The sequence below is a fragment of the Oncorhynchus keta genome, chromosome 35 (assembly GCF_023373465.1).
Source record: "Oncorhynchus keta strain PuntledgeMale-10-30-2019 chromosome 35, Oket_V2, whole genome shotgun sequence".
Lineage (NCBI taxonomy): Eukaryota > Metazoa > Chordata > Actinopteri > Salmoniformes > Salmonidae > Oncorhynchus > Oncorhynchus keta.
The window spans coordinates 39,698,667-39,722,593 of NC_068455.1; the positions used below are offsets into that span (position 1 = coordinate 39,698,667).

At 47.2% G+C, this 23,927-nt stretch overlaps 1 protein-coding gene across 2 annotated transcripts in view; it reads right to left on the bottom strand.

Annotated features, from left to right (window-relative positions):
* Positions 1-23,927, bottom strand: part of kif26ba (kinesin family member 26Ba) — a 179,250-nt gene that overhangs the window by 118,416 nt on the left and 36,907 nt on the right. For both annotated transcript variants that reach the window (XM_052496991.1, XM_052496990.1), the window contains exon 3: positions 5,227-5,931. In XM_052496991.1, the coding sequence (XP_052352951.1) occupies positions 5,227-5,931 (705 nt within the window). The remainder of the gene's footprint in view (positions 1-5,226; positions 5,932-23,927) is intronic.

Consider the following 23,927-nt stretch of genomic DNA (forward strand, 5'->3'; position numbering starts at 1 on the left):
ACATGCGTGCGTTCGTGTGCGTGTGGCTACTCCATCGGGTGCCAGCACTTGACCGCTAGCAGGACCCTTCCTGATTAGACAGCAGCAGTTAGACACTGCTAAAGCATGTTCTTCGTATCATGGGGCTATGCTACAGTCTAAGCTATACGCTACTACGGTATAATGGGAAGACAAATGGGTGAATGATGTCTCTTTGACTGGGCGTTGTGCCCTCTCAGCACTCTCAAGGAAAATGAGAAAATAACAGCAAGAAAATTGACTCCTATATCTTCTCCTGCCTCTATTCCACGCCTGCACGGACACCCACGCCACGCACGCACACACACACACACACACACACACACACACACACACACACACACACACACACACACACACACACACACACACAGTGTATTTCCAGTAGCACCCTGGGCAGTGTGCCAGGCAGGCTTCAGAGAGGTGACCTTGAGACAGGGCTGAGGGGGGATGGAGGAGAGAAAAGGAGGGATGGATGGAGAGTTGCTGAAATGAGTGAGGGAAGGGAGGGAGGGAATGAAGGATGCAATAGGGGTGTAAGGAATGAATGCAACAGGGGGAGGGAAAAGGGCTGTGTGTACGCAGTGTTGGAAAAAGTACTCAAACATCGTACTTGAGTCAAAATAAAGATACCTTAATAGAAAATGACTCAAGTAAAAGTGAAAAGTCACCCAGTAAAATACTACTTTATTAAAAGTCTAAAAGTATTTGGTTTAAATATACTTAAGTATCAAAAGTAAATGTAATTGCTACTGTATACTTACTAAAATAGAAAGTACAAATAATTTCAAATTCCTATTAAGCAAACCACAATTTTTAATTATTTGTATTATTAGTGTGCCAGGGGCACACTCCAACATAATTTACAATACACAACCTTGTGCGATACACAACCCAACCAAGCCGCACTGCTTCTTAACACAGCGCCATCCAACCCGGAAGCCAGCCACACCAATGTGTTGGAGGAAACACCGTGCACCTGGCAACCTTGGTTAGCGCGCACTGCACCCGGCCCGCCACAGGAGTCGCTGGTGCGCGATGAGACAAGGATTTCCCTACCGACCAAACCCTCCCTAACCTGGATGACGCTAGGCCAATTGTGCGCCACCCCACGGACCTCCTGGTCGAGGCCGGTTACGACAGAGCCTGGGCGCGAACCCAGAGTCTCTGGTCGCACAGCTGGTGCTGCAGTACAGCGCCCTTAACCACTGCGCCACCCAGGAGGCCCGAGTTTAAGATGTTTAATAATCCAAAAAGGAGTAAGAAAGAGAATGGTCGAGTCCAGGACGTACAGAGTGGCAGACAGGCTCGAGGTCAAGGCAGGCAGAATGGTCAGGCAGGCGGGTACTGAGTCTAGAGACAGGCAAGTGTCAAAACCGGGAGGACTAGAAAAAGGAGAATATCAAAGGCAGGCGAACAAGAAAACCGCTGGTTGACTTACAAGTCAATATACAAGACGAACTGGCCCAGAGACACAGGAAACACAGGGATAAATGCACTGACACAGAGAGACAGGAAACACAGGGATAAATACACTGGCACAGAGAGACAGGAAACACAGGGATAAATACACTGGCACAGAGAGACAGGAAACACAGGGATAAATACACTGGCCCAGAGACACAGGAAACACAGGGATAAATACACTGGCACAGAGAGACAGGAAACACAGGGAGAAATACACTGGCACAGAGAGACAGGAAACACAGGGATAAATACACTGGGGAAAACAAGCGACACCCGGAGGGGGTGGAGACAATAACGAGGACAGGTGAAACAGATCAGGGTGTGACAACCAGATCAGAGGCAGTAGGGGTGACCGGGGTTGTTCTCTTGATAAGTGGGTGAATTTGACCATTTTCCTGTCCTGATAAGCATTCCAAATGTAATGTAAGTACTTTTAGGTGTCAGGGAAAATGTATGGAGTAAAAAGTACATTATTTTCTTTTGGAATGTAGTGAAGTAAAATGGTCAAAATTATAAATAGTAAAGTAAAGTACAGATAGCCCACAAAAAAATACTAAGTAGTACTTTAAAGAATTTTTAAGTACCTTACACCACTGGGTGTACAACAGGAGAGAGAGAGGGAGAAACGAGACAAGAGAAAGGGGGAACAAGGGGAGATGAGAGAAAGGGGGAACAAGGGAAGATGAGAGAGAGGGGGAACAAGGGGAGATGAGAGCGAGAGAGAGGGGGAACAGGGGAGATGAGAGAGAGGGGGAACAGGGGAGATGAGAGCGAGAGAGAGGGGGAACAGGGGAGATGAGAGCGAAAGAGATATATAGGGAGATGAGGGATGGAGAGAAATGTAAGTGTGGGACTGAGATAGGGGGGTTGAGAGGAAGAAGATGAGGGGGAACAGGAGTGCGACAGGAGAGTTCCCTAGAGTCCTCATTACCAGGATATGAATTATATTACACAGAATCAGAACATAAAGCACTAACACTACACTACATATCTCTCTCCCTCTCCCTCACATGCCCTCTCTCCTTCCTCCTGTTTCTACAGTTGAAGTCGGAAGTTTACATACATTTAGGTTGGAGTCATTAAAACACATAATGACCATCGTTATGTTTGGAGGATTAAAGGGGGAGGCTTGCAAGCCGAAGAGCACCGTCCCAAACGTGAAGCACGGGGTGGCAGCATCATGTTGTGGGGGTGCTTTGCTGCAGGAGGGACTGGTGCACTTCACAAAATAGATGGCTTCATGAGGCAGGAAAATTATGTGGATATATTGAAGCAACATCTCAAGGCATCAGTCAGGAAGTTAAAGCTTGGTCGCAAATGGGTCTTCCAAATGGACAATGACCCAAAGCATACTTCCAAAGTTGTGGCAAAATGGCTTAAGGACAACAAAGTCAAGGTATTGGAGTGGCCATCACAAAGCTCTGGCCTCAATCCCATAGAAAATGTGTGGGCAGAACTGAAAAAGAATGTGCGAGCAAGCAAGGAGACCTACAAACCTGACTCAGTTACACCAGCTCTGTCAGAAGGAGGCTACCCAACACGTTTGACCCAAGTTAAACCATTTAAAGGCAATGCTAATAAATACTAATTGAGTGCATGTAAACTTCTGACCCATGGGGAATGTGATGAAAGAAATCAAATCTGAAATAAATCATTCTCTCTACTATTATTCTGACATTTCACATTCTTAAAATAAAGTGGTGATCCTAACTGACCAAAGATTGGGACTTTTTACTAGGATTTGTACTTTTTTACAGGAATTGTGAAAAACTGAGTTTAAATGTATTTGGCTAAGGTGTATGTAAACTTCCAACTTCCACTATAACTCTCTTCCTAATCCGCCCCACCGTCCCCTCTCTTTCAATTACAATTTTTGTTAAGGGCCTCAAGGCTGTCCTTTCCCAGAAGCCTTTGTTCCAAGAGGTGTCCTCGCCTTCCTTCCAGTTACCACTCTAACCACTCTGGGGACAGCCTCCACTCACACACACACACATACACACGTGCACACACACACACACACACACACACACACACACACACACACACACACACACACACACACACACACACACACACACACACACACACACACACACACACACACACACACACACACACACACACACACACACACACACACACACACACACACACACACACACACACACACACACACACTTTGTCTGACCCCCATGGCTAATACACATCATCAGGGCCAATTATAGAATCTAATCCAGTGTACATGACTCAACACTCGGGCACAGACTGCGACTGGATTTCAGAGGACAAGTGAGGACAGTAGACAGACATAACCTCAGTTCAACCTCACAGTTCCTCCTCTCTCTTTGGTCAACAAATAGAGAGAGACATTTTGAAAAACAAGGTCAATTCCTGTTGAAATGGGCCTCCAAAGCCTGACACAGAACGTCAAAATTCCACATTTTCTTTTGCGCTAACACTGTTTCTAGATACACACGTTTTGGATGCTCTTCCGGCTCTATTTTATTTTATCTCTTTTTTCCATTTCTTATCTGTCTCGTTCCATGAACAGAGTACATTTTTGGTCAAAGGGAACTATATGAATTTCACCAAATTTCTACATTATGTCCTAAAGAGCACATGTTCAACATCAACTTGACTATAGTAAGGGCCAATAACGTGCCATTAAAGTAATACGGTGGACCGTAGCAGGGTTGAGGCAGGGGGAATGGTAACCTTTTCCCCAGGCTCGAAATGCTGGCGCGTAGAGCCTGGTAACACTGTGCTACAGAGTGGGAGAGGAAGTGAGACTGCTCCAACTTTATTAGATGGGAAAAATGGCGAAAATTGCCCATTCAAAATACCATGTTTTATTTTCTGACCATATTCTTTTAGGAAAGCCCAATTGATTCTGAGTATTTAACGTTTATATGGGAAAACTATTTCTGAGACGTGTACTTTCAGATATTTCCGAAACCCACTTCCTTGTCTAGTACACTTGCGCTGTTCGCACTCTGAAGTCCACAATGTAGGGAGGAGGTTCTAAGGGTTGTGCTAGACGGTGATGGACTGAGAGATCAGCCAATTAAAACCAGCGGTTGTTTCAACTGCTCTTGCCATAGACTTCCAGTGAAGTCCCGTGCTGAATCCCTGTAAAACCAGACGGCTTGACATAGAGAGAGCCTGCTGGTGGATGGGATGAATGGAAGCTTGTTGTGTGCAACAGGGGGGGGGGGCAATTGGAATGATTGAATGCCAGCTTCTCGGTTGTTTGTCAATTGTTTAAAAAAAATTCTAGTCTATCTATCTATGGGTAACAGGGTTGAAAATATTATGCTCGAACGCACTCAATTTTTCACCACAAAACACCAGAAAATGGACAAAATGAATAGAACCCTCTCACCTGCTTTTACACTACGATTTGACTGTTCATAGTTTATTTAGAAATAATAATTTTAAGAGGAATCGTTTCACCATATTAAAACAAGAGTTCAGTTCACGTAACAGGGTTGACCTTGAAATGAGGGACAGACGTAAATGAATCACTAATCACATGAAATAAATAATCATCTTCAGATGTATAAAATGTTCCAAGTGGTCTATATTAAAGGGAACTTAATGGAATATAACAAGATCTTTTTTTTAAAATGCAAAATGCACTCTATTCGTGGAACGCCCCCCCATCTTCTTGCATTTCCCGAAAGTCTATCATCCCACACGCACGTTCGCACGCAATCCCAAGCATGCACAGACATAGCATACCTGGTAGGGGTAGAGTGTGACTCCTCCTCCGTTGGTGCGAGACATGTACTGGTGAGCCTGTAGTGCTGCTGTACTCAGCACTGCTCCACTCCCAGCATGGTTCCCGTTACTACCGGGGCTGTTGGGCGGCTGGGACGACGGGACACCGGTGGCCTTACTGGAGTGTGCCGGGGAGCCGTTCCTCCTCTCCACCCCGAGGCCCACTCCTAGGGAACTGGGCTTGGAACCTTGGCGGGGTTGCCCTCCCTGGTGCACCGGGGATGGAGCCGGCGATGAGGACGCCGGGGCCGGCACAGAAGAGGCTGCATGGGTGGATGTTTGACCCACAGAAGTTGCACCTGGGCTGGGGTTGGACGCAGCATGGCTGAGGCTGGAGAAGGACGCAGTAGAGGACGTTGGAGGCATGGTAGGGTGGTGTGGGTTTGGACGGGGATGGGGGTAGGCTGCTGCGGCTGACGGGAGGTAGGCCCAGTCCCATGGGGCTGTGGGGCCCTGTGGAGGGCCACTGTGGCTGGGCAGGGTGGGGGGCGAGCTGGGGGACAGGTCCCATTGGTCCATGGTCAGCACCATGTGGACTGCTTCCTGTTTCAGCTGGGTCAGGTGGGTGGAACACACATCACAGCGACTGTCACGCTCATTCCAGGCCCGCCCCGAGCTGTTGGGCACCTGAAGCTTGTCGTGGAGGAGCAGGGAGAAGGACGGATCCTGCAGAAAGAGAAAGAAAGAGCTGGTTAGTTAAATGATTTCAGTCATTTCAGTAATTCATATGGATTGCTATCACTACATCTAGACACTGCACAGGACTGTAGAGCTCAAAGGCGCTGTGGTTGATTCTGATGCTAGTGTAAGTAAAGCAAACAATGCAGAAGCTTATATGCACATACACAGACACACACACACACACATATTTGAGCACTTTGAAGCTCTCTGTTCAGAGGAATAAAACAGCCAACTGAACAAACAGAAACGTCTTTCCCCTGCCTGACTTTGTTTGCTTGTTTGGTTAAGCAGAAGAAGAAAGACAAAGGCAAAACTCATTAACCAAGTTGATCAGAGAAAGATAGAAACTAGAGACAGAGAGAAAGAAATGGAGAGAATGGGAAAAAGGAGAGATAGAGGGGGAGAGACAGATAGAAAGAGAGGGAGGGAGGGAGGTTTTCAGTGGCTGGCAGGCCTCACCAGTAGACTCCTAACTAAACGTACAGCCTGCAGACACACACAGACCTGACCACGGCAATAAATTAACAAAATGAACAAACAAAAACACACACATCATACATGCACGCACGCACGCACCCACACACATATACACCCATTCTATTCTATTCCCTCAGGAATAAATGATATGCCTGATATAAATGAGCTGAGAACACTCCCTCTCTCTCCCTCCCTCTCTCTTCCTCTCTACTTCTCTTTCTCTCACTTTCTCTCTCTCTCTCTCTCTGCCTGACTCTCCCTCTCTCCATCTCTCTTTCTCCCCCCCGCTCTCCCTCTCTCTCCCCCTATTTCTCTCTCAGTCCCTATCCCTCCCCCTCTCTCTCCCCGTCTCTCTTTCTCTCCACCTCTCTCTCTCCCTATTCATAGCATCAAACAGAATGATGACTGAGGGTGAAAAGGCATTCGTCTTCACTCGGACACTCTCCTACATATATAAAGCCTGCAGCCTGAGGCCAGCGAAATTCTCTAGCACACCGTCCACTATGACTCCAATATGTCTATCATTAGGGAAGGGTGTGTGTGTGTGTGTGTGTGCGCGCAACGGCGGGATTTGTGGGTTCGATTCCTATTGGAGCCACAAATGCATGACTAAGTCGCTTTGGACAAAAGCACACACACACACACACACACACACACACACACACACACACACACACACACACACACACACACACACACACACACACACACACACACACACACACACACACACGGCTCTCTGTCTGATCTTTTTATTTATAGACCAAATCAACACCACTAAACAGGGCCACACTAACACACACTCACACAGTTTCCTCCTTAACACAGCTCAATGTAATGGGAGCTGGAATGAGCTGTGACCAATTACCCTCTGTGGCACACACATAAACAACCCAGCTCCTCTGGTCCTGCTCAGCTATGGGTTGCCAGGGAGGGACGGAGAGTAGAACACATCTGGAGACCTCCTTCCATAGAGCTCCCTCACCTCTAAACCCTCCTTCAAACCCATCTGATGTGACCCAATAATGACGTCCTTCTTTACACTTTTATTCCAGGATTGTTACAGCTGTTATCTCTACTACTTTTACTTGTATACCACAACTAGTAATTACTACTACTACTATGATATAGGCACTATACTACTACTGTACTACTGTAATAGTCTGAAACATCTCAGACCCACTGTAGGATGTATGGCAGCTGTAGTACGTTCCTCATTAAACAATAATCCAATGAAGACACACACACACACACACACACACACACACACACACACACACACACACACACACACACACACACACACACACACACACACACACACACACACACACACACACACACACACACACACACACACACACACACACACACACGTCTCAGCCAGAGAGACTACCCTACCCTCTGACATTATAAACATTTCCTTTATACCAAAACGAGCTCTTACGGACCATACATCTACTTAACAGGACAGCTTTTGAGTCAATGGGCAGTGTTTATGAAATGCTGTCTCAATAAATGAATGTGATTTATTGTCAACCAGAATGTCAGTCAGGTCATCACTAGTCACCACAGCCACAAAGTCAGAAGGCTGTTCGACCAATTAGTTCAGGGAGTTTGATGACACGTACCGTAGGCTGACCGGCTTGCAGGGTTAGACGAGACACGCAATTCTTTTATCTATTAATCCAGCAATGATTTGGTTATTTGTTAGATACAGTAAAACGAACAGTAAAAATGCAAAGTGTTAATTGGATGTTTCATTCAAACGTATCATGAAGTCTGCCCTTGACTCATAGCTATAACAGGGTTATTCCCGCTTTTTCAATCACATGTAGACAAACAAATTGACTTCTTGATTTTTTAAAATTTATTACAATCCATAAGTAATACGTACAGTTTCACAAAATGTTCACAAATTGGCATTTCTTGGCTGATTTAACATGAAAACGTCGACCCTGTTACTTTATTTTGGCACCGAGACACTTATTATAATCAGTTATTTATGTAACTTAATATAGCCTTGCAGTCCGCCTACAAAGGCATAGTCTTCAAGCTATGGCAAAACATTTCATCATAACAATAATACTTGATTGGACTTAAAATGCACTTTCCTAGACACCCAAAGCTCTTTACAGTGTAAGGGGAAACTCACCACCCTCACCCCACTCTATACAGGGGAAACTCACCACCCTCACCCCACTCTATACAGGGGAAACTCACCATCCTCACCCCACTCTATACAGGGGAAACTCACCACCCTCACCCCACTCTATACAGGGGAAACTCACCACCCTCACCCCACTCTATACAGGGGAAACTCACCACCCTCACCCCACTCTATACAGGGGAAACTCACCACCCTCACCCCACTCTATACAGGGGAAACTCACCACCCTCACCCCACTCTATACAGGGGAAACTCACCACCCTCACCCCACTCTATACAGGGGAAACTCACCACCCTCACCCCACTCTATACAGGGGAAACTCAGAACCCTAACGCCACAATATACAGAGGAAGCTCACCACCCTCACCCCACTCTATACAGGGGAAACTCACCACCCTCAACCTACTCTATACAGGGGAAACTCAACCACCCTCACCCCACTCTATACAGGGGAAACTCACCACCCTCAACCCACTCTATACAGGGGAAACTCACCACCCTCACCCCACTATATACATAGGAAACTCACCACCATCACCCAACTCTATACAGGGGAAACTCACCACCCTCACCCCACTCTATACAGGGGAAACTCACCACCCTCACCCCACTCTATACAGGGGAAACTCACCACCCTCACCCCACTCTATACAGGGGAAACTCACCACCCTCACCCCACCATATACAGGGGAAACTCACCACCCTCACCCCACTCTATACAGGGGAAACTCTCACCACCCTCACCCCACTCTATACAGGGGAAACTCACCACCATCACCCCACTCTATACAGGGAAACTCACCACCCTCATCCCACTCTATACAGGGGAAACTCACCACCCTCAACCCACTCTATACAGGGGAAACTCAGAACCCTCATCCCACTCTATACAGGGAAAACTCACCACCCTCACCCCACTCTATACAGGGGAAACTCACCACCTTCACCCCACTCTATACAGGGGAAACTCACCACCCTCACCACCCTCACCCCACTCTATACAGGGGAAACTCACCACCCTCACCCCCTCTATACAGGGAAAACTCACCACCCTCAACCCACTCTATACAGAGGAAACTCACCACCCTCAACCCACTCTATACAGGGGAAACTCACCACCCTCATCCCACTCTATACAGGGGAAACTCACCACCCTCAACCCACTCTATACAGGGGAAACTCAGAACCCTCAACCCACTCTACACAGGGGAAACTCAGAACCCTCATCCCACTCTATACAGGGGAAACTCACACCCTCAACCCACTCTATACAGGGGAAACTCACCACCATCAACCCACTCTATACAGGGGAAACTCACACCCTCATCCCACTCTATACAGGGGAAACTCACCACCCTCAACCCACTCTATACAGGGGAAACTCACCACCCTCAACCCACTCTATACAGGGGAAACTCACCACCCTCAACCCACTCTATACAGGGGAAACTCACACCATCATCCCCACACTATACAGGGGAAACTCACCACCCTCACCCCACTCTATACATAGGAAACGCGCCAGCCTCACCCCACTCTATACATAGGAAATGCGCCAGCCTCACCCCACTCTATACAGGGGAAACTCACCACCCTCATCCCACTCTATACAGGGGAAACTCACCACCCTCAACCCACTCTATACAGGGGAAACTCAGAACCCTCATCCCACTCTATACAGGGGAAACTCACACCCTCAACCCACTCTATACAGGGGAAACTCACACCCTCAACCCACTCTATACAGGGGAAACTCACCACCCTCAACCCACTCTATACAGGGGAAACTCACCATCCTCATCCCACTCTATACAGGGGAAACTCACCACCCTCAACCCACTCTATACAGGGGAAACTCAGAACCCTTAACCCCACTCTATACAGGGGAAACGCGCCAGCCTCACCCCACTCTATACATAGGAAACGCGCCAGCCTCACCCCACTCTATACATGGGAAACGCGCCAGCCTCACCCCACTCTATACATAGGAAACACGCCAGCCTCACCCCACTCTATACAGGGGAAACTCAGAACCCTCACCCCACTCTATACATAGGACACGCGCCAGCCTCACCCCACTCTATACAGGGGAAACTCACCACCCTCATCCCACTCTATACAGGGGAAACTCACCACCCTCAACCCACTCTATACAGGGGAAACTCACCACCCTCAACCCACTCTATACAGGGGAAACTCACCACCCTCACCCCACTCTATACATAGGAAACGCGCCAGCCTCACCCCACTCTATACATAGGAAATGCGCCAGCCTCAGCCCCCACTCTATACAGGGAAACTCACCACCCTCATCCCACTCTATACAGGGGAAACTCACCACCCTCACCCCACTCTATACATAGGAAACGCGCCAGCCTCACCCCACTCTATACATAGGAAACGTGCCAGCCTCACCCCACTCTATACAGGGGAAACTCACCACCCTCAACCCCACTCTATACATAGGAAACGCGCCAGCCTCACCCCACTCTATACATAGGAAACGCACCAGCCTCACCCCACTCTATACAGGGGAAACTCACCACCCTAACCCCACTCTATACAGGGGGAAACCCCACTCTATACAGGGGCCTCACCCCACTCTATACATAGGAAACGCGCCAGCCTCACCCCACTCTATACATTGGAAACGCGCCAGCCTCACCCCACTCTATACATAGGAAACGCGCCAGCCTCAACCCACTCTATACATAGGAAACGCGCCAGCCTCACCCCACTCTATACAGGGGAAGCTCACCACCCTAACCCCACTCTATACATAGGAAACGCGCCAGCCTCACCCCACTCTATACAGGGGAAACTCACCACCCTAACCCCACTCTATACATGGGAAACGCGCCAGCCTCACCCCACTCTATACATAGGAAACGCGCCAGCCTCACCCCACTCTATACATAGGAAACGCGCCAGCCTCACCCCACTCTATACATAGGAAACGCGCCAGCCTCACCCCACTCTATACATAGGAAACGCGCCAGCCTCACCCCACTCTATACATAGGAAACGCGCCAGCCTCACCCCACTCTATACAGGGGAAACTCACCACCCTAACCCCACTCTATACATAGGAAACGCGCCAGCCTCACCCCACTCTATACATAGGAAACGCGCCAGCCTCATACCGCGCCAGCCTCTATACATAGGAAACGCGCCAGCCTCACCCCACTCTATACATAGGAAACGCGCCAGCCTCACCCCACTCTATACACCACCCTCACCACCCTAACCCCACTCTATACATAGGAAACGCGCCAGCCTCACCCCACTCTATACATAGGAAACGCGCCAGCCTCACCCCACTCTATACAGGGGAAACTCACCACCCTAACCCCACTCTATACATGGGAAACGCGCCAGCCTCACCCCACTCTATACATAGGAAACGCGCCAGCCTCACTATACATAGAAAGCCAGAAACGCGCCAGCCTCACCACTCTATACTCTATACATTGGAAACGCGCCAGCCTCACCCCACTCTATACATAGGAAACGCGCCAGCCTCAACCCACTCTATACATAGGAAACGCGCCAGCCTCACCCCACTCTATACAGGGGAAGCTCACCACCCTAACCCCACTCTATACATAGGAAACGCGCCAGCCTCACCCCACTCTATACAGGGGAAACTCACCACCCTAACCCCACTCTATACATAGGAAACGCGCCAGCCTCACCCCACTCTATACATAGGAAACGCGCCAGCCTCACCCCACTCTATACATAGGAAACGCGCCAGCCTCACCCCACTCTATACATAGGAAACGCGCCAGCCTCACCCCACTCTATACATAGGAAACGCGCCAGCCTCACCCCACTCTATACATAGGAAACGCGCCAGCCTCACCCCACTCTATACATAGGAAACGCGCCAGCCTCACCCCACTCTATACATAGGAAACGCGCCAGCCTCACCCCACTCTATACATAGGAAACGCGCCAGCCTCACCCCACTCTATACATAGGAAACGCGCCAGCCTCACCCCACTCTATACATAGGAAACGCGCCAGCCTCACCCCACTCTATACATAGGAAACGCGCCAGCCTCACCCCACTCTATACATAGGAAACGCGCCAGCCTCACCCCACTCTATACATAGGAAACGCGCCAGCCTCACCCCACTCTATACAGGGGAAACTCACCACCCTAACCCCACTCTATACATAGGAAACGCGCCAGCCTCACCCCACTCTATACATAGGAAACGCGCCAGCCTCACCCCACTCTATACAGGGGAAACTCACCACCCTAACCCCACTCTATACATAGGAAACGCGCCAGCCTCACCCCACTCTATACATAGGAAACGCGCCAGCCTCACCCCACTCTATACATAGGAAACGCGCCAGCCTCACCCCACTCTATACATAGGAAACGCGCCAGCCTCACCCCACTCTATACATAGGAAACGCGCCAGCCTCACCCCACTCTATACATAGGAAACGCGCCAGCCTCACCCCACTCTATACATAGGAAACGCGCCAGCCTCACCCCACTCTATACATAGGAAACGCGCCAGCCTCACCCCACTCTATACATAGGAAACGCGCCAGCCTCACCCCACTCTATACATGGAAACGCGCCAGCCTCACCCCACTCTATACATAGGAAACGCGCCAGCCTCACCCCACTCTATACATAGGAAACGCGCCAGCCTCACCCCACTCTATACATAGGAAACGCGCCAGCCTCACCCCACTCTATACAGGGGAAACTCGCCAGCCTCACCCCACTCTATACATAGGAAACGCGCCAGCCTCACCCCACTCTATACATAGGAAACGCGCCAGCCTCACCCCACTCTATACATAGGAAACGCGCCAGCCTCACCCCACTCTATACATAGGAAACGCGCCAGCCTCACCCCACTCTATACATAGGAAACGCGCCAGCCTCACCCCACTCTATACATAGGAAACGCGCCAGCCTCACCCCACTCTATACATAGGAAACGCGCCAGCCTCACCCCACTCTATAGCCTCACCCCACTCTATACATAGGAAACGCGCCAGCCTCACCCCACTCTATACATAGGAAACGCGCCAGCCTCACCCCACTCTATACATAGGAAACGCGCCAGCCTCACCCCACTCTATACATAGGAAACGCGCCAGCCTCACCCCACTCTATACAAAGGAAACGCGCCAGCCTCACCCCACTCTAGACATAGGAAACGCGCCAGCCTCACCCCACTCTATACAAAGGAAACGCGCCAGCCTCACCCCACTCTATACATAGGAAACGCGCCAGCCTCACCCCACTCTATACATAGGAAACGCGCCAGCCTCACCCCACTCTATACATAGGAAACGCGCCAGCCTCACCCCACTCTATACATAGGAAACGCGCCAGCCTCACCCCACTCTATACATAGGAAACGCGCCAGTCTCACCATTCACTTACATACTCTTTATTTGTGTTTATTGTATTTTCCCATCCACCTCCTCTTTGTTTTACATTTGACATTTTTTCAGATTCTGTATTTTATTACCATTTTATTGTTCATGCAGTTTCCTACACAGTATCACATGATAGAAATACTGTTTGATATACACATGCAGTGGAAACAGAACAAATATAAGCAACACCAGTTGGGACACAAGTTGAAATTCTTAAAAGTTATTAAGGAACATTCCATTGTTAGTTAGTACTTCAACACGATTACAATTAAACGAATGGCATAAAAGTGTATGGTATAAAGTGACAGGGATTAGTTCTTTAAATTCTTGTTAATTTCAGCAGCATATTTCTCCGTGGCTTTTGTTTGTCTGTCTTTTTCCCCTGGTGGCATTCAGACGTCTTTTTGCCCACAACTTGAAAGGGAACAACATTGAATGGGAGACTTTTCCTCTCCACACTGAGTTGTTTTCCAAAGCCTGAGCATCTGTTGAAGGTCAACAATATGATATATCACTATTAGAATGAAAGGCTTGTAGGGACACTGACAATGTTTCTCTCCCAAATAGAATAACTCTCCTGTGCTTGGAATGGAATGCCTTATCCTAGATAGCTAGATCATTTTAGATAAGAGTAGCAAACGTTAGCTACTAGTTATCTAAAAAAAGAAAAAACAACTTACCATTTTGTCCAAACCTTTTCTCCTTTCTCAATATTTATGAATTTTTGTGACATTGTCAGTTCTTGTTACCGAACGTATCTAGATATTTGGTCCTCAAACTTGAACTCGAGACACACTATTTTGAAAATGAGGCGCTTCCCGCAAACCGGAATATGCTCATCACATTCCCTCATCTGATTGGTCGAGTGGGTAGGGCCTTCTGACTTTGCAGCTGTGGTAACTAGTGATGACCCCATCAATCAGGGCTCTTTTGTTCAACTTCTGTTCACAACATCACTAAAACCAACCATGATAACTGGCAGAGCAGGTATTGTGCTCTGGTGTGTGTGAATGTATGTTTGTGTGTGTAGAGGGGGACATGGTTCCCTCCGTTCCTTGTCCACACCGATCCACTCCCCTCCTCCTCTATTCCCTTGCTCCTTCCATCCCTCCCGCTATCCCTCACTCCCTCTCTCCTCAGTATAATGAGCTGTAGTCTAGCTGGGTTTTCTTCCTGCAATTGGAAGCATTCAGACGCTACAAATCTCTTACCTCCCCAGCTACACTCTCGGTTTCAAAGCAAACAAACTCGCACCCCCTCCCCCTCCCACACCCACACCCACACACACACACACACACACACACACACACACACACACACACACACACACACACACACACACACACACACACACACAGCTCTCAATATATATATCAAAGTAAATAAACAACATCAATCCCCTCTGCGTCTCCCTTGTACTCTCCCCCATCTTTCAATCCCACCTTTATTAGCAGAGAAATTGTGTGTGTGTGTGTGTGTGTGTGTGTGTGTGTGTGTGTGTGTGTGTGTGTGTGTGTGTGTGTGTGTGTGTGTGTGTGTGTGTGTGTGTGTGTGTGTGTGTGTGTGTGTGTGTGTGTGTGTGTGTGTGTGTGTGTGATTAAAACCCTTTCACAGAAGCTTGGCTGAGCCAATTACCATACCCATACAGAGGACGTCCCAGTGCACACAGACACACACACATAGGTCCCATTACACCAAACCCCTGGAGCTAGGGGTGAAGGGTCAGAAATTACAAAGGAGCTACTGACAAGTCTCCAGAACTTTCTATACCGCATATTCTCCGGTGGGGGGGGGGACTGAAACGTATGATTCACAAACGTGTACAGGTACAAAGATCTGATGTTTCTGCATACTGAATGCGACAAAACTATTTTTAAGTCTAATGACATCATAATGCATACAGTAAACCAAACGGAACAGGGCCCCAGGAGCTAAATGGGCCACCAACTGGAATGCGTGGTATTGCAGCGTTCGTTCACGTTACATTTCACATTCCTGCAGGCACATTGCCTGGTGGCGTTTATGAATGTTTATATACTGTACCGTTTATTTTTTTTAAATGTCACCAGAAGTATTTGTGTTGAGTATATACAGTATTCCAGGCTATTCCGACTATGCCATATCCTGCGTCTTGTATGAAGCATGTTCAGACCTTAAGTTTAACTGGCAATGGATAAATTTGTTAATATCTTCTCAATGGACTGACTGTTACGCTGTTTAAACAGAATGTATACCAGAAGGCTCCCGAACCTCTCTCAATCACACCTCTGTTACCATCTGTGCTGCTGAGACTGACCTGTGTGTTTGTGAGGGTGTGTGTGTATGCGCAACAAGATCTCACGAAAGTATGACATTTACTTCAGAATCCGACACGTGTACAGTGAGGGGAAAAAGTACTTGATCCCCTGCTGATTTTGTACGTTTGCCCACTGACAAAGAAATGATCAGTCTATAATTATAATGGTGGGTTTATTTGAACAGTGAGACAGAATAACAACAACAAAAATCCAGAAAAACACATGTCAAAAATTGTATAAATTGATTTGCATTTTAATGAGGGAAATAAGTATTTGATCCCCTCTCAATCAGAACGATTTCTGGCCTTTTATACAGGTAACGAGCTGAAATTAGGCGCACACTCTTAAAGGGAGTGCTCCTAATCTCAGTTTGTTACCTGTATAAAAGACACCTGTCCACAGAAGCAATCAATCAATCAGATTCCAAACTCTCCACCGTGGCCAAGACCAAAGAGCTCTCCAAGGATGTCAGGGACAAGATTGTAGACCTACACAAGGCTGGAATGGGCTACAAGACTAAGCAGCTTGGTGAGAAGGTGACAACAGTTGGTGCGATTATTCACAAATGGAAGAAACACAAAAGAACTGTCAATCTCCCTCGGCCTGGGGCTCCATGCAAGATCTCACCTCGTGGAGTTGCAATGATCATGAGAACGGTGAGGAATCAGCCCAGAACTACACGGGAGGATCTTGATTATGATCTCAAGGCAGCTGGGACCATAGTCACCAAGAAAACGATTGGTAACACATTACACCGTGAAGGACTGAAATCCTACAGCGCCTGCAAGGTCCCCCTGCTCAAGAAAGCACACATACATGCCCGTCTGAAGTTTGCCAATGAACATCTGAATGATTCATAGGACAACTGGGTGAAAGTGTTGCGGTCAGATGAGACCAAAATGGAGCTCTTTGGCATCAACTCAACTCACCGTGTTTGGAGGAGGAGGAATGCTGCCTATGACCCCAAGAACACCATCCCCACTGTCAAACATGGAGGTGGAAACATAATGCTTTGGGGGTGTTTTTCTGCTAAGGGGACAGGACAACTTCACCGCATCAAAGGGACGTTGGACGGGGCCATGTACCGTCAAATCTTGGGTGAGAACCTCCTTCCCTCAGCCAGGGCATTGAAAATGGGTCATGGATGGGTATTTCAGCATGACAATGACCCAAAACAATTGGCCAAGGCAACAAAGGAGTGGCTCAAGAAGAAGCACATTAAGGTCCTGGAGTGGCCTAGCCAGTCTCCAGACCTTAATCCCATAGAAAATCTGTGGAGGGAGCTGAAGGTTCGAGTTGCCAAACGTCAGCCTCGAAACCTTAATGACTTGGAGAAGATCTGCAAAGAGGAGTAGGACAAAATCCCTCCTGAGATGTGTGCAAACCTGGTGACCAACTACAAGAAACGTCTGACCTCTCTGATTGCCAACAAGGGTTTTGCCACCAAGTACTAAGTCATGTTTTGCAGAGGGGTCAAATACTTATTTCCCTCATTAAAATGCAAATCAATTTATAAAATATTTGACATGCGTTTTTCTGGATTTTGTTGTTGTTATTCTGTCTCTCCCTGTTCAAATAAACCCACCATTATAATTATAGACGGATCATTTCCTTGTCAGTGGGCAAACGTACAAAATCAGCAGGGGATCAAGTACTTTTTTCCCTCACTGTACAAAGGAGGATAAATATATATTTTTCACGGGGATAAACTTCGATTTTTCTGGATTCTGAACGGTTAAGGTAAGGGTTAAGGATAGGCTTAAAACATAAATGTGTGTCCTAGCACAGGGATTGAACCCGCGATCCTTAGAACCGGAGCGCGCGGCTTACATCTATCCGTCATCCCCGTCCACAACGCCCTAGCAAGCCGCGAGCCTACTTGATGGTAATAGGGCTCACCGTTGCCCCTAGTGGTCGGTATTGAAGCCGATTGCCGACGCCCTGGGAACCTGGACGGAGGTCGAATATCGCCTTTGATTTGGTGTTACTTGGCTGATGTGAGTGAGTGAGTGAGAGTTTGTGTGTGTGTTTGTGTTTGTCCATGAATTTGCACTCAGACCACAGACAGGCCCACAAAGCAGCCCTTCATACCAACACAGAACACACACACACCATCATGTTCTGAAAGACCACCCCGCGATCCTGAAACCGAGCATTAGCCTACGTCAACAAATCAGACCCACAACAGCGAGAGGACACACACATCGACTGTCAGTTGAGGGATTGTGTATGTGAGGGAAGGAATGAGGTTTAGGTGGGTACCCTGGTCCTACATATACAACAATGCCTTCCCACATGGACAGAATGACAGACAGACAAACATTCAAACAAAAGACACATGTTCATTTGTGGCTGACATGACCCAGTACACAAACACACCCTCCCCCCGCCAAGCTAAATGAACTACGTTTCCTTCGGCTTGTTCTTTCAACTCTGTCAGTGTTCTCTTTCCCTCTCGGTCGACCCTTTCGATGTTCTCTCTCTCTCTCTCTCTCTCTCTCTCTCTCTCTCTCTCTCTCTCTCTCTCTCTCTCTCTCTCTCTCTCGCTCTCTCCCTCTCTCTCTCTCTCTCTCTCTCTCTCTCTCTCTCTCTCTCTCTCTCTCTCTCTCTCTCTCTCTCTCTCTCTCTCTCTCTCTCTCTCTCTCTCTCTCAACCTTTTCTGTCCCCTCTTTCCTCTCCTCCCCTCTCGTTCTCTTGACATAAAACTCTCTAACAAGGGTTGTTAGTCAGCAGGAGCGTATTCGTTTTGCTTGGTTTTCTTTTTCTTTGCAGGGTAGAGAGGTAATGCTGGAGAGAGAAGAGAGAGAGAGAGAGAGAGAAAGAGAGAGAGAGAGAGAGAAGGAGAGAAAAGAGAGTAGGACAGGGGAGAGAGCGAGAGAGAGAGACAGACGGAGAGAGAGAGAGAGAAGAGAGAGCAAGAGAGAGAGAGAAGAGCCGAGGGAGAGAGAGAGAGAGTAGAGAGAGAAAAGCGAGATAGGACAGGGGAGAGGGCGAGAGCGAGAGAGAGAGAGAGAGAGAGAGAGAGAGAGAGAGAGAGAGGGGAGACAGAACAGCGAGAGTAGTACAGGGGGAGAGGGCGAGAGAGACAGAGAGAGAGAGAGAGAGAGAGAGAGAGAGAGAGAGAGACAGAAAAGCGAGAGTAGGACATGGGGAGAGGGTGAGGGCGAGAGAGAGAGAGAGACAGAGAGAGAGAGAGAGAGAGAGAGAGAGAGAGAGAGAGAGAGAGAGAGAGAGAGACAGAAAAGCGAGAGTAGGACAGTGGGAGAGGGCGAGAGGGGGGAGAAGGACATCTTGCCAACAGGTAATATACCCCGTTCAGCCTGTAAACCAGTTACACAGACACACACACAAACCGGCACACACACCAGAAAATCAGCCAAGAGAACAATAAAGGCAACATGGTGCCCAGTGTCTGAGATGAGGACCTCGTTGTTCTAAATTAGCTGAGGTTGGGGAGGCTGCCAAAACGCCGGAACAAAAAGAAAACAGCGAAGCTAGAGCAGCAATTTTTTCAGATCGGAATGATGAATGTGGGTGCGTGTGCGTGTGTGCTTGTACGTGTGTGCTTGTACGTGTGTGTGAAAGCAGATACTGTAGATAGACCCACACAAGCAGTGTATACTAAATCACAGCACAGCCGTTCACTCCGTATTACCTCGGCTTATAGCCCACTCCCACAGCCACTTTGAGTTTATTTTAGTTTTACAGGGACAATGCACATTAATCAACGTTTCAGTAAAAGTGCCGGTTTTAGCCAACCGGCTAATTTTCAACCGCAGTCCCTGGGAGGTTATTAAAAACAATTACAATATAGACAATAGCAACATAGGACAAGCAAGACATAGCATACAGACATAGCAACATAGGACAAGCAAGACATAGCATACAGACATAGCAACAGCAAAGCTGCAAGACAAAACTCATAAAAGCAACAAAGTGTTTCCACACCTCACAAGCTACAGACAACAGACACTAATAACAACACCTTTGAGGACTTGGACACCCTCACTCTCTCCACACTCTTTCCCCAATCATCTCTTCCTTTCTCTGTCCTCAGCCTAAGCCCGTTAATGATGAGTGTATTAGACGGAGGTGATAAATGTATGAGATAATTCCATCTGAAGCTTTGGTCTCAGTTCATCTCGCTGTCTGATGCAGAGTCCACTCATATCTGTGTGTCTGACTGAACAACCAGGCATGCCAACGACAACGCTTTGCAACAGTGTGTGTGTGTGTGGGGGGGGTTGTGTGCGCGTGTGTGTGCTATTAGCACTGCTGTATGTCCAACATGCCTCAGGACACTGACTAGCTGACACACACAGACGCTATGGAGAGAAACATTTGTTTATAAATAGGCCAGTCGTAGCAGACAGTCTCTCCTCGTCCCCTCTGCTACAGTCATACAGACTTACTGTAGCTACACACAGCCTGTGACTGAAAGGGGACTCCATTCCCTACTTAGTACACTACTTTTGACCCAACAAGCTCTCACAGTCTGAATGAAGAATTAGATGTTCATCAGCGTTTCCCCAATCAAAACACCCAATCTTCTGATTCAGAGTCATGGGATTACGAGTTGCTCCAAATGTCAGAATTTATAAGGTTAAGTGTTAAGGTTTTGGATAGGGTTATAAGATGACGTTCTCGGAATTATTTCGGAACACCAACTTAATCACTTTGAAATCTGACATTTGAAACAACTGAAATTCGTTTGAGCAACAAGCCCGAAAGTCTAATTGTGATTGTGAAACTGTGAGAGCTTGTTGGATGAAACAGGACAAGCTCACGCTTTTTATTTGTCTCTGTGTGTTATGTCAGGTAAATGGCCTGCTCTAGCTGGAGAGTCAGAGAATGGTTTTGAAGCCAAGACAGTGATGACCACAGAACACAGACAGACAGCACGCACACACACACACTAATCTCTCCTATGTGCTAAACTCAGCCTCTCTGTCTCTATCTTTTGGAGATCTGGCCATAAAAGCACCCTTGGCCGACATTGCTATGACCCCTCCCTCTCTCCCGCCCCCTCCTTCCATACTCACACTCTCTCTCTCTCTCTCTCTCTCTCTCTCTCTCTCTCTCTCTCTCTCTCTCTCTCTCTCTCTCTCTCTCTCTCTCTCTCTCTCTCTCTCTCTCTCTCTCTCTCTCCTCTTCTGTTTCTGTCTCTTTCTCTCTCACCCTCATCTCAATCTCTCCCTCCCTCCCATCTCTACTCTAACTCCTCTCTTCCCCTTACTACCCCCCCTCCTTTTTCCCCAAGTCTCCCCTCCCTTCTCTCTCTGCCTCTCCCTCCTACTTCCCCCTCTCGCCCCTCCTCCCCCCTCAGACTGGAAATAGGAAATTAGAGCTCGGAGTAAAGAAACGAGAGAGGAAGGAGGGAAGGGAAAGGAGGAGAGGATGGGAGAGGGGGGTGAGACAGGAAATGGAGCAAGTGTTACCCAGAATGCCGAGGGTTTATCGGCGTGTAATAAGTTCCAGATGGCTGCACACGGAAGGTGAGGCTGAACAAGCCCCTCTCTCTCATGCTTTTCCTTCCTCTCTCTCCCCCTTTTTCATCTCTCTCCTCCATTTTCCCCTTTCTCCCTCACTCTCATTTAGTTTTTACTCTACCCTTACCTTACTGTCTGTCTCTTTCGCTTTCACATGAACAAAGGCATCTTCCAAAGACAAACTCACACACACAAACACACATACAGTCTTGTACAACTAACCTTGTGGGGACACACAATTCAGTCCCATTCAAAATCCTATTTTTCCCTAACCCCTAACCCTAACCTTAACCCTAAAACTAACCCAAGCTCCTAAACCTAGCCCTAAACCTAATTCTAACCCTAACACCTACATGCCATTGCATGTTAAAAAAGCACACACACACACACACAGGTGCATTCTCAGCAGGTCTGAGATCAGTTTATTGGTGCAGAAGAGAAGGATCCGGTCTATAGCACCTGCTCTGAGCACACACGCACACACACACACACACACACACACACACACACACACACACACACAGGTGCATTCTCAGCAGGTCTGAGATCAGTTAAGTGGTGCAGAAGAGAAGGATCCGGTCTATAGCACCCGCTCTGAGCACACACACACACACACACACACACACACACACACACACACACACACACACACACACACACACACACACACACACACACACACACACACACACACACACACACACACACAAAAACCTAACCCTAAAACTAACCCAAGCTCCTAAACCTAACCCTTAACGTAATTCTAACCCTAACACTAATTCTAACCTTAACCCTAAACACCCTAGAAATAGTATTTGATCTTGTGGTAGGTTGGATAATAGAAGGATTCAAAATTCACCCACGTCTGAAAAACAGCAAAAGAACCTTGGCTAAACTGGAACACTATCGGGAGCCCGTAGCAAATGAATGGAATCGAATGTTCGCTTTTCGAATCGAATGCCTGTTTTGACTAGAGTGATGCTTAGAATTCCATTTCGAATCGAATGCCTGTTTTGACTAGAGTGATGCTTAGAATTCCATTTCGAATTGAATGCCTGTTTTGACTAGAGTGATGCATAGAATTCCATTTCGAATTGAATGCCTGTTTTGACTAGAGTGATGGTTAGAATTCCATTTCGAATCGAATGCCTGTTTTGACTAGAGTGATGGTTAGAATTCCATTTCGAATCGAATGTCTGTTTTGACTAGAGTGATGCATAGAATTCCATTTCGAATTGAATGCCTGTTTTGACTAGAGTGATGGTTAGAATTCCATTTCGAATCGAATGCCTGTTTTGACTAGAGTGATGCTTAGAATTCCATTTCGAATTGAATGCCTGTTTTGACTAGAGTGATGCATAGAATTCCATTTCGAATTGAATGCCTGTTTTGACTAGAGTGATGGTTAGAATTCCATTTCGAATCGAATGCCTGTTTTGACTAGAGTGATGGTTAGAATTCCATTTCGAATCGAATGTCTGTTTTGACTAGAGTGATGCTTAGAATTCATTTTCGAATCGAATGTCTGTTTTGACTAGAGTGATGGTTATAATTCCTTTTCGAATCGAATGTCTGTTTTGACTAGAGTGATGCTTAGAATTCCTTTTCGAATCGAATGTCTGTTTTGACTAGAGTGATGCTTAGAATTCCTTTTCGAATCGAATGTCTGTTTTGACTAGAGTGATGCTTAGAATTCATTTTCGAATCGAATGTCTGTTTTGACTAGAGTGATGGTTATAATTCCTTTTCGAATCGAATGTCTGTTTTGACTAGAGTGATGCTTAGAATTCCTTTTCGAATCGAATGTCTGTTTTGACTAGAGTGATGCTTAGAATTCCTTTTCGAATCGAATGTCTGTTTTGACTAGAGTGATGGTTATAATTCCTTTTCGAATCGAATGTCTGTTTTGACTAGAGTGATGCTTAGAATTCCTTTTCGAATCGAATGTCTGTTTTGACTAGAGTGATGCTTAGAATTAATTTTCGAATCGAATGTCTGTTTTGACTAGAGTGATGGTTATAATTCATTTTCGAATCGAATGTCTGTTTTGACTAGAGTGATGCTTAGAATTCCTTTTCGAATCGAATGCCTGTTTTGACTAGAGTGATGCTTAGAATTCCTTTTCGAA